General features: G+C 42.4%; 1 protein-coding gene across 1 annotated transcript; it reads left to right on the top strand.

Moving 5' to 3' along the window:
• The first annotated feature begins 4,967 nt into the window (after positions 1-4,967).
• Positions 4,968-12,347, top strand: LOC306971218 (synaptotagmin-A-like). Its single transcript, XM_079567408.1, has 8 exons — positions 4,968-5,106; positions 6,305-6,486; positions 7,577-7,690; positions 7,789-7,956; positions 8,087-8,254; positions 11,463-11,580; positions 11,838-11,971; positions 12,053-12,347. Exons 1-8 carry the CDS (start codon positions 4,971-4,973, stop codon positions 12,257-12,259), a joined length of 1,227 nt encoding a protein of 408 aa, XP_079423534.1. The 5' UTR covers positions 4,968-4,970; the 3' UTR covers positions 12,260-12,347.
• Positions 12,348-12,662: the final 315 nt, after the last annotated feature.

Below are 12,662 nucleotides of genomic sequence, written 5' to 3'. Positions count from 1 at the left end.
CCTCCCCACAAGACCCAGTCCCTCAGCCACCCTTGAATTACTGGCAGCGCCTGTCCCATTGGCGCTTACCAAAAGGGCCCGTTGTACCTATCCAATCAGTACAGTTGCCTTGGTATGGACAAAAACTGTGGTTCCAAACAACCTACTTCACCAATAACTACTACCCCAACCACAACTCTGTGTGACCGGTGGACTTCTGCGTTGTGTAGTTTATGCAGTTTGTGATGTGTTAAGAAGCCACGAGACACAGCGGTAACTTTTGGAGGCGGTCTCCGTTTACTCTGGCGAAAATATATACAAAAATACAATCAGCAAGTGCCGCTAACAAGATCCAGCCCAAACTAAAGGGGAGAAGACAATGGACAATATTAGCATCTCCCCGCATTACTTCACATGAATAAATTAAAACATCGGGGTATGGATGAAGCTCAATATCAATGCAAATACAAATGAAGTATGTTTCAGGAAGAAAATAAATGCAAAATGTTTTTTTTTTTTTTTTTATGGTTTATTTGGTAGGGACAGTGCAAGTTACTGAACAAGCCACACCGGATTGTAGCCTTAGGCTAATTTTCATCCGTCGTCCCCCATGCGCACTCTCAAACACACTCTCATACATCCTGGCCTTTTGTACATGTTTTTAGTGGTAGGGGAAACCGGAGTACCCGGAGGACACCTACGCAGACACGGGGAGAACATGCAAACTCCACACAGAAAGGCCCCGTCCTTGGTGGGAATCGAACCCGGACCTTCTAGCTGTGAAGCACAAGCACTAACCGCTGTGCTACCGTGCCGCCGTGCCGAGTTGACAAACGAACTCTTAAAACATTGGATTACAATGGATGACTGACCTCTTCCCAATATCAGATTTGCAAAGGGAAGAGGCAGGGGTCAAAAACCGAATATATACAGGGGCATCTCAAAAGCCAACGAAGAAGAAACAAAAACATAGAAGAAGTGGCTGGAGGACCAAGTCTGCACAGTGTATCAAACGCCAGGTATGGACAAAATTCAAGTAAACAAAAGGACAGTTTTGTGTAATTATACCGTTATTACTTATGAAACGGGTTACATCTGTTCTCTAGGTGGTGGACTTCCTCGCCACCATGACCGCTCTTTTGGGACCAGCCAATATGTTTCTTTTCAGCAGCAGCAGCAAAAATGAAACTGTTTAAAAGCAGCCTATGTTAAAAATAATTAAATGAGAATACTGTTTTTTTTCACCCTCTAATTTAAAAATAAAATAATTGTTTGAAAAGTCCAAATGAAAGTGACAGTGAAAGTGATAAAGATCATAGCGTGTCTTCCCCCCTGTGCATACAGCTCCTCCCCTGGCTCTGCACAGTATGAAACTCAAGGTGAACGGGGCGGAGCCAGAACTTGATCCCCGGCTGCAGCAGAAGCCACATCCTCCTAAGTCTCTAAATGAGGAAACATCATCTATACATAGACATGATGATGAGACAGGAGCGCAGCCCCTGCCAGATGCACAAACACACACTAACTCACTCTAAATGTAAATGTCCTCTATTGCTGAACTCTCACTATGCTAACGAGGCTTTAAAGGCCATGTCACCCCCCCTCATGCATATTCATCACTGGCCCAACGAGGGTGACCTATACGGGGGAATGCTACGATGATCTTAAGTTGACCTCATTTGGAGTTTGTGTTCATTTCCAAAAACAAATGTTGACTCAATTTGAATTTTTTTTTTTTTTTTGCTCAGTATTCGCCAAAATATTAGTCAACAAAACAACAACTGTTGAGAACCAGATTACAATGTTGGAATATGCAAACAAAGGAAAACAAACACCTCGAGGGGGAGCCTGAGGTGTGTGGGGGGGGGAAGCGTGCATGAAAACTAAGCTGTGAGCGTCCGTGTGTGGACCATGGGTATGGGCCGAGCAGCCTCTCTCTCCCCAGTGTACCAACACCTGCACCATCCTGTCATCCACAAACACACAGGCGTCCCAGCTCCCAGCCCTCGCACCGCTCACTACCTCTGGGCTGCACTTGGTATTTACTGTCTTCCCCAGCGCTCTCTGCTCCGTGGGGAAAAGGACAAGTCACTGTGAGGACGAGCGCGGCACCGGTAAGTCGCTCCTTTGGTCATGTTTGGAAAGTTTGAGTATAACTATGTAGAATGATGACTTATTTTGATAACACTTTTGGCATGCTGTGCAATATATGTTTTGTTCTTTTGATTAATTTGCATTAAGTGTAAGTTTTTAAATGTGCAGGAACTACTGTGTCTGTATTATAGTGCAGTGAGCAGTAAGTTATGACAAGTTTTCAACCCAGTATTTGCAATTCCAATTATACATTATGAACAACCAGATGTTTTCAATAGAGTTTTGATCACTATATTTTCCCTTTCTATCTTAGCACTCTGCCCTGTAGGTTTTATCAGACTGAATAAGCGAATATTATCATACCCAGGAGGCAAACTCACAACACTAAGGCTGGCACAGTGCCCTGCATATGTGCTGCGGCTTAAACCCCCCTAGGCTGTAGCTCGTACGTCAAATTTAGAATGAATATCTCAATAATGAATATTGCATTTATTAAGATCAAGACATTTACTTCAAGCTGTTGTATTGTCTTTGATATATTATTTATTTAATATTAGTTTTAGTATTCTGCAGGTGTAGCATGTTTGGCTCATGTGACATCCCAGAGAGGAAATGCCTCTATTTCTGTTCAAATCTAAATAGAAATGGAAATTGAGCGACAAATCAGAGAATAACATTGCAGTAATAGTTATACAATTTTCATACGACATAACCTTTAAAATTGAGTTGGTGGGCAGATGGTAACTGTCAAAATGCAGTTTTTTTCATCTTGGTTTATGATAAAATACATACTGTATCTGTCATTACTAACACAATACACATGAAACCAAAAAGGTGAAAAAGTTCAACACAGAGAGAAGGTCCCATCCTTTTAGATAAAGAACACCAAAATTAAAAAACTTAAAAAAACAGCCATAATTAATATTATGACAGGTTTGTGCCAAGTGTAAGTTTGGAGATGTCTTTCAAAATCTGTGTCTGTCCCATAGTTGTATTTCCCCCTCCCCTCCATATGTGATTAGGATATCATCAAATTCTAGAACATGAACACAACTCATTGAAATGGTCTTGGAAAGAAGCCGAATCTAAAAAAATCTTACACTTGCAAGTGAGGCAAAAAAGTCAAAAAATGTCCGAAGCACTGTGTTAAGTAGAATATTAAAAGTCCTTCATTCACACATGGACTAGCCTACAGTAAGATTTGTAAGTAATCTCTACTGATCTAAGCTATTGTCGCAGGGGCGGACTGGGACAGAAAAACAGCCCTGGACTCAGCCTGGCCCAAATTAGTGTAAATGCGACACTTCCACAAATACATATGTTAACCTTATACAACCCGCCTTAACCGAGAGCATTTTCTCCAGTTCGACTTTACCCAAATCCAAAGGCTTCTTGACTGGAGAGCAACACTGTAACGCCTCATTTGAAAGCTCAAATCTAGAAAAGTGACGGTAGGTTTTTGTCACGTTGTCGCTCCATTTTTGTTTGTTGTTGTTTGTTTGTGTTGCTTTTTTCTGCCTTTTTATTACTTTTTTAGTGGCTTTTTGGCCTGTTTTCGTCACTTTTTCGTTGTCTTTTCCTCTCTTGTTTTTCGGGGGGGGTTTTGTCATGTTTTTGTTGTTTTTTTCACCGCTTTTTTCATTGCTTTGTCATCACGTTTTCGTCACATTTTTGTTGCTTTTCCAGCACATTTTTGTTTTTGGATGCTTTTCTTTTAAGCTTTTAGATTTGGGTAAAGCTCAGTTGCGCCCGGGGGTAAGGGTAAGGTAAAGTGAGGGGCCAGACCGGTGGCCCTAGTGCCAGTGGCCCTTCTGTGCTCTTCCAGAATGGACCAGTCCGCCCCTGTAGAGAAGCACCTGTTTTCTAAGCTTAACACAGAGACCCTCTGAAGCACTCACCATTATCCTTTTCTGGATTATTATACTTTCTTTGATTGATAGGACACTAAACGCCACTGATTGTGCCGATGGCAGAATTGGCGTGTTTAGTATTTTGCAGTGCTGTTATCGCTGCTCTGTGTGTGGAGGCTTTGACATTGAAGTTTACTTTTGCACATCAAAGTGTACTTTCAGCCCAAGAGTGCAGTGCTTTGTGAATTTTGTCCAATTAAGGACAATCCTCAGCGCTGCTTATGGAAAATAACATAAACATAGACGCAAGCAAGCTCATTACCTTATCCTCACTACCATGTCTCGATTGCTCCTGCTCAGCCGGGGTCGGTGTCCGTGTGGGCGAGAGGTCCTGTACGTGCTGACTCAGCCACAGATACTCAATACCCGTGATGTCTACAGAATGACAAATCACAAAAAACATTGGATTGAGCCGTCACCTTTGACCTTGCGTTAGATTTCTGCGTGTCTTTACCTGACCTTGCCTCATGTTTCCCAGGGGGGGGGTGACAGCGGAGGTGCACGTGTGATGCTCCTGGTTCCCCCGTCAGCAGCTTTGGCAGACGCCGCGCCTCGCCTCGCATATCTTGTGTTCAAGTGTTTGTGCCGTGCCAGCAGAAATGGGAGAAGTCACTTGACACGGAGCCCCCTCCAGTGTCTATAAGCGCATTATTACCTCCAAAACATCAGATCAATTTGAGTTGTGGACACTGTGTTCGCTGTATTTGTCTGTTCACTTTGTTCGCTTGTAGTGCGCAGTGGAGAAGGACTTTTATGTTTTTTAATAGGTTACTGTAAGCTCATATGTCCCCAGATATGAGGTAAATAAGTTCAGTTATTCTGCTTTATTTTACAATACAATACAATTTTACATGTGGAAGTTTAAAGCCAGTTTGCAATAAAGGTCCCCAATCAAGTCCTAATCATAGACTGTAAAAGGAGCAAGTTGCATACACTTTCTGCCTTTAAGATAGCTTTGTTTTTTTCTGTCTGTCATTAGGATTCAAAATGACTGGAAAACTGCAAACCACCAGCGCCCCAGCTCCCTTCACCCTCTCTTTCAATGCAACTGCAACGACCAATCACACGCACGCTGGAGGACACAGCTTCAAGAAGTTTATGAATGAACTGCGAAGAGCCCACAGTGAGTACCAAACTCATGCTCATGGTATAAGTACTACTACAAGACATTATTCATGTTTTGGAATGCCCAGCTGTACTTGCTTAGTCATCATTGGACAAGAGTAAAACTCTACAAGCTGCTTTTTCTACATATAGATCAAAGGTCAGTTGAGATGGATGATGGATTGATTTTACACGTAGAAATTCAGGTGGAACTGAGGAAGCTTCTCGGATGAGAGGCAAACAAGTCTATCCATCCATCCATCCATCCATCCATCCATTTTCTTCCGCTTTATCCGGGGCCAGGTTGCGGAGGCTGCAGTCTCAGCAGAGATGCCCAGACTTCTCGGGCCACACACACCTCCTCCAGCTGTTCTAGGAGGACCCTGAGGCGACACCAGGCCAGCTCGGAGACATAGTCCCGCCAGTGTGCCCTGGGCCTTCCACGAGGCCTTGTCCCAATAGGACATGCCTGGAACACTGCCTCTGTTCAGGAGGCATCCGGAACAGATGCCCTAGCCACTTCAGCAGGCTCCTTTCGACGTGAAGGAGCAGCAACTCTACTATGAGCTCCTCCCGGGTAACTGAGCTCCTCCCCTCGAAGGGTGCGCCCAGCCACCCTGCGAAGGAAGCTCATTTCGGCCGCTTGTATCCGCGATGACCATAGGTGAGGGTGGGAACGTAGATCGATCAGCAAACAGGTCTTCAATTAGAAATGTACTGATGACTACTTGAAAAGATTTTTACGATTTTTTTATATATTTATTTATTGACCTTTGTTTAACCAGGATAACCACTGAGATTAAGAATCTCCTTTTCAGGGGAGTCCTGGCCCCAGAGGGGAATCTGTTGTACATGTTTTTAGTGGTAGGGGAAACCGGAGTACCCGGAGCAAACCTACGCAAGCATTAAGAGAACATGCAAACTCCACACAGAAAGGCCCTATCCAGGTGGGAATCGAACCCGGGACCTTCTTGCTGTGAGGCGTGAGCGCTAACCGCTGTGCCGCCAAATGATTAATTGATACCATCAATCAGTGCAACAAATATCAAGAACTTTCAACAGTAATGATATCGACCGCCTTCTGTCCGTAACCCTGCTCTGAATGTCTAGAATCCAGATGCACTAGAAGAGTCATGAGTCTGAGTGTAAAGTGTCTACCCTGTAACCCAAGAATCTTATCATTCACAATGTTAATGATCACCTCCATGCCTTTGCAGTGCCCTCCATGGACGTTGCCGCTCTCTGCTTTGTGACTTTGTGCACTGTCCTGGCCTGCAGTTTGTGTGTGTGGAAAAAGTGCCTGAAAAAGAAAAACAAGGATAAAGACAAGGACAAGAAGACGGGGAACGAGAAGGGCATGGACGGCAGCGACACTGAAATGATGCCCAGTTTTAAAGAGGTAAAGCACATGCACAGGTCTGCCCATGTATCACCGCTGACACCCAGGTCACCTACTACTGAGGCTGTCAGAGCAGCTTCGGACCAGCCCTCACTGTGGGCTACAAGCTGGGGACGTGTTCTGAAATGTAATTATGTGATCTATTGTCTGCCTCATTATATGGCCATTTGAAAGTTTCTGTCTCATTCTGCTCACTACTATAAACACTGCTGCATCTTTGGGTATTACTGACTATACTCTCCCATCCCCCCCAAAATCTAATTCAACAAAATCATTATGTCAAATACTGCACCCGTCAAGTTTGGAAACACTTTTTGATGTATTTGTTTTTCTTTTCTTTCAGGACTATTTACATTGTAGATTCTCACTGAAGCCGTTCATTGAAAGAACACATTTGGAATTCTGTTTAAAACAAAAAATAATTACGGACCATTGCTTTGATTACCTTTGATTCAACCCTTTTTTATTTCTTACATAATCCCATGTGTTCATTCATAGTTTAATGTTCTCGCTGAGAATCACACAATGTAAATAGTGAATGCCAACACATAAGAAGTATTTCGAAACTATTGACGGTTACTATATGCATTACACTGACGAGGCTGTACAGAAACTTACATTTGAACAAAAAAATGGGCATGTATGTATTGTATTGTTCTAATTCTTTTTTATTTATTCAAGTTGCCCCCTAGTGGATGGAATGAGTATACTGGATATTTAGTTAAAAAATCATAACTCCGCACAGGAATGGGCTCGAGACTTACTTTTTTTTGGACATACTCATGGATTTTTGCTCCACAAGTCATGGGCCGGATTAAATCATCTCGCGGGCCGGATTTGGCCCACGGGCCGTAGTTTGAGGACCCCTGTATTAGTCAAACACACTTGTTGTTAGTTGAAATACGGCAATATCTACAAAATGAGAAGGTGCAACCTGTGTGGATGTTCCGTGTGAGAACATCTGAAATCATTTTAGTTGTTAGAGAGATCGCAACAAACTACACAGAATCAAATCCATAGCTGTTGTGCTGTGGCTGTCACGACACAATCCCACCATTTTTTGTCCTATGTGTGTGTGTGGACACTACAGACAGTGAAAAATGGCCGCAACAAGGAAGCAGATGTGTCTGATGAGGAGCCTAAAGAGGAGGAAAAGCTGGGCCGCCTGCAGTTTTCCTTAGACTTCAACTTCACAGATAACACGGTGAGATGAGTTCATACAGTTGATAGTTTTTAAAAAAAGATCTGCCAACATTTGATTCCGGCTTCTTTTAATAGTTTCTCTCCCCTTGGCTCCTCTAGCTGGTTGTAGGTATCTTACAGGCTTCAGAGCTCCCTGCCATGGACGTGGGAGGGAGCTCCGACCCCTACGTCAAAGTCTTCCTGCTGCCAGATAAAAAGAAAAAGTTTGAAACTAAAGTTCATCGGAAAACTCTGGAGCCCACATTCAACGAGACTTTCACCTTCAAGGTAAAAGAACCAAATGAGATCAAAAACACAAATAAAACTGTCCCTAAATGCTATAGATATAGAGTACGCTCTATATTCATGGCTACACTGCATTGTAGAGATCACTTAAGCGTTCCCTGTGCCTGTGCAGGTCCCCTACAGTGAGCTGGGAGGAAAGACTCTGGTCATGACGGTGTACGACTTCGACCGATTCTCCAAACACGACGCCATCGGAGACATCAAGATCCCCATGAGCAGCATCGACTTCAGCCAGTCTCTGCAGGAGTGGAGGGACCTGCAAAAGGCGGAGAAGGAGGAGGTAAACGTCAACAATCGGCCCTCAACCAAAAACAAATAAACAACAAAAGGAAGGAGAAGTTCAACCTGACTAGTTTGACACGAGCCGATTGCTTTTAGTTTATCGCAAAGGCTGCAGTTATTCAGGTAGTATAATGTCCTCCGAAACAGTGTCAAAGTAAAAAGTTAATCTTTGCTATGATGAACACTCCAGAACAGTAGGTGGCGTCAGTCACTAATGACAAGGAAGAAGGTTTGCGTTTATTATGCCGCACTTACTCACAACACTATTTACATAATGATTTGCAAGTTTTACTAAGTACTAAGTATTTTTTTCTGAATCAATCTTTCAGTACTTTAACACTTTGGTGCATTATGTAACATTTTAGGCACAAAAATAAACAACTTGATACTAGTGCATATTTGACCTTATAGAGTTCGGGAAAGTCTACAGTTTCCATGGAGATCGGCCATCTTTGCAGCTGTTAGTATACATTTCCATTGACTAACATTAGCTAAAAACAGTTTATAAAGTGGAGAAAATAGCCGTGGAACAACTCCGTTAGCTGCAGAGTTACTGCTGGTAAATACATCTAACTCACTGTGGTGTCCAAGTGTTTTAATGTGAATAATAACTCCAGTATTTTAACTTCTAAAATCTCCATTAGTTTACAATTGCTGCTAATCCCATAATGCTTGGCGATATGACGTCACATTCCCGAACTCTATAGTGACCCAGCAGCTGTATGAGTGGTTAGCATGGCGTCTTTGCTCTCCATCACATTCATCATCCTCTGTGATGCTCCAGGATCCATTGTTTTATAAGGTTTCTGGAAGGTTTTCTCTGCTGATGAAACCATCTCCATTGTTACACATCGGTTCCATCCACAGAGATAGTTCGATCAGAGAGTAAACCTACCTGGAGCAAAGACGTCATGCTAACCACTCATACAGCTGCTAGGTCACTAAAAGGTCAAACACACACAAAAATCAAGTTTTTGTTGGTTTTAGTTCCATGATGCACCGTTAAAGGGGCTAGATGCAAGTTGGTCATTTTATACTCACTACTGCCACCTCAGGTCTTATGCGCAACTGCAGCTTCTATAGCAGCTCATTCTACACATTAGGACATGGCTAGGTAGGGGGATGAAAATACTTAATTTCAACATTTTTAAACTCTATGTATAGTCCCTTTAAGTAATAATTTGACCAACCAGCTTTTACTTGTGTTTACTTGTGTAGTAATATTTGACTCAAAGTATATTTACTTTTACTCAAGTAGCAAAATCAAAACAACAAAACACATGTCTCCATTTGGAAGCATTATTCACAACTTGCACATAACCCATAATGCTTTGCGCCTTCGGGGGTAGTTATGACCTGGAGGCCTTTGAGCGCGAGTGAAGCTACAGCCAAACAATGATGAAAAACACCTTCTGCTGTGCTCGTAATTGCTCCAACAATCAGAAACGTAATCCGTAACTTCAAAGCACTGCACACGAAGTTAACGGGAGCTTTTTTCTCGATCGACTTTTTAAAATCAGTAGATAAAAAGGAACAGATTTTTTTAAGCTTTGGTTTAGTGGAATTTTTTATGGTATTTGGAATATTAATGTTAGTGTCTAGATGACAGCTCGCAACGCCATATTGTTTGCAGCAACTAAAGCCAAAAGGCGCAACGCAGGGGCGGACTGGGACTGAAAAACAGCCCTGGACTCTGACCAGCCTGGCCCAAATTAGCGTAATTGTGCAGTTCCACAAATACATATTTTAACCTCTTACCACCCGCCTTAACATTAACGAGTGCATTTTCCCCAGTTCGGCTTTTTATTATTATTTTTTTGATCGGTATCATCAGCAAAAAGAACGGGAAAGGTGGTCGTAGAAACAGAAGCAAAATCATTAATATAAATGATAAATAATAATGGTCCCAAAATTTAACCTTGTGGCACACCATACTCCACGGAATTACTTTTAGATTCATGTTTTTTTATACTGGGCTTTACCCAAATCTAAAAGCTTCTCGACTTCTCAACAATGTAACGCCTCATTTGAAAGCTAAGACCTACAAAATTGATGGAAACTTTTCGTCACGTCGCCACATTTTTGTCATATTTTAGTTGTTTTTTTAAATAATTTTTTCTATCATTTTTTGTTGTGTTTTTTGTCCGTGTGTTTCTCATGTTTTCATCATCTTTTTCTCGCTATTTTGATGCTTTTCTTTATAGCTTTTAGATTTGGGTAAAGCTCGGTTGAGGCGGTGGCCCTTCTGTGCTCTTCCAGAATGGACATATGGCCAGTCCGCCCCTGGCGCAATGCATTATGGTATTGCGCAAGTAGCAAATTTATAAAATCTGCTGACCCTGCAGTTCAGACGTCTACCAACATGTTCTGAAAATACATGGGGCTAGTTTGTATTAGTATCAGTTTATATTTCAGTCTTCTCTCAAATGCTGATGCTTCTAGAGGATGATCGGAGCTGAAGAGGATGAGAGGCAGGGCATGATGGATTGAAAAAAAGTAATGCTTGAGCTTTAATTTAAAATGTGCGCAACTAATTGAATGTTTAGTTTAAAAATATCTCATTATAACACTTTTCTGAAGAAACTCAATTAGGTTTTCTCTCAAAATGGCACAGCCCTCATATTGATCGTCTTCTCCGAGTTGGTCGACATACAGCTTGTATCTCTTTTCTGCAGTGTGAGCAAAAGTGCTGCCACCTGACACATAGCCACTTGTTCAATCACTGATGATTTATTGAAGATAACCAGGATGTAGGCGGATCCCCTTATAGTGTGTATTTTAGCAAGTATTGCAACTTAGATGATACATAAACATGAGGAAGAGAGGCATCTTTTTCAGCTGCTTCACAACTGCATTAAAACACTATGATGAATGTGCAAACTTTATAAAGGCCTTTGAACCTCTTTATTTCACGTTTATAACTCAGTGGAGAGAGCAGCTGTTCAAATAAAGGTTAAGGTACAATTAACAGCTGCCAGACACTAGCAAGAAATTATTTGTAGAGGAGCAATCGTTTTGAGCTATGGAGAAGAAGGGGGACTCGATGTGGAGGATTAATACTATGTCTATTTCTCATGGCCCCTAAACCTGGCAGTCGTAAGGTTCAACAAGAACTTGCAGAAGAGAAACTACTGCAGCTTCTGACATCGTAACTTTCTTTCCTCCCTAAATAAGATCCTGTAATTACCTCATTCTCCCTGTTTTAGAGCGAGAAACTTGGCGACATCTGCTTGTCCTTGAGGTACGTTCCCACTGCGGGAAAGCTGACTGTGGTGATTCTGGAGGCCAAAAACCTAAAGAAAATGGATGTAGGCGGATTATCAGGTATGAGAAACACACTCATCTACATCGTCCTCATCTACACACACACACACACACACACACACACACACGCACACACAACTAAAGTACCTGCTTGGTGGCAGTAATCAAACGATCCCAGATAAGTAGTTTGTTAATGGCGTATCGGTTTCACGCTGTTAAGCACCGTCTAAATAATCGGCGTGTTGTTTCATTGATGGTTGTGACTGCAGCTGTGCCAGAGCAGATTTACACCTTCCCCTTCTCCTTCTCCTTAACAGACCCCTACGTGAAGATCCACCTAATGCAGAACGGGAAAAGATTAAAGAAAAAGAAGACTACGATCAAAAAGAACACTCTGAATCCGTACTACAACGAGTCGTTCAGTTTCGAGGTGGCGTGCGATCTGATCGAGGTACGTTTGACAAATGCCTCCGAACCATTTCGAAAGGTCGACTCCACTTACTTGCTGTTTTTTTTTGTTCCTTGTTTGTAGAAAGTGCAGGTGGCCATAACTGTGCTGGACTATGACAAGATTGGGAAAAACGATGCCATTGGGAAAATCCTTCTCGGAGGTAACAGCGCAGGGACGGAGCAGAGCCACTGGGTGGATATGCTCGCCAATCCGCGCCGGCCGATTGCCCAGTGGCACAGCCTGAAACCAGAAGAGGATATAAAAGCACTCATTTCCAACAAGAAATAAGCAGATGGACCCGCAGACCAGGAATAGAAAGCTCTTGGATAAAGTCTGATGTACCTCAAATCCTCAACTTTCGTGGCCTGGTCAGCCGCTTGACTTACTCTTTCTGCTGAAACATTTAAACTAAGATATTGAAATGACAGAAGCCGCGGTCTTGTCATGCGCTTGAGAGATATAACAAGGGGTTTTGTTCCCTGACACAAAACACAGGTTTTTTTTTGTCATGCTACAGAAATTGGACATTGTCTCATTACATGTTATACATTTCTCCTGATTTGCTCTGAGCTTGAATTAGTAAGTCAAACTGCTCGCCAGACTACAACTTTTGTCCCTACCTCTTGTCAATGATTCTTTGTTACTGACCTCATCTACTACCTGTGTAAACCAACACCGTACAGTTACAGTA

Source organism: Gobius niger, assembly GCF_951799975.1.
Source record: "Gobius niger genome assembly, chromosome: 12".
In the NCBI taxonomy this organism is placed as follows: Eukaryota; Metazoa; Chordata; class Actinopteri; order Gobiiformes; family Gobiidae; genus Gobius; species Gobius niger.
This window is presented reverse-complemented; position numbering and strand designations above follow the sequence as displayed.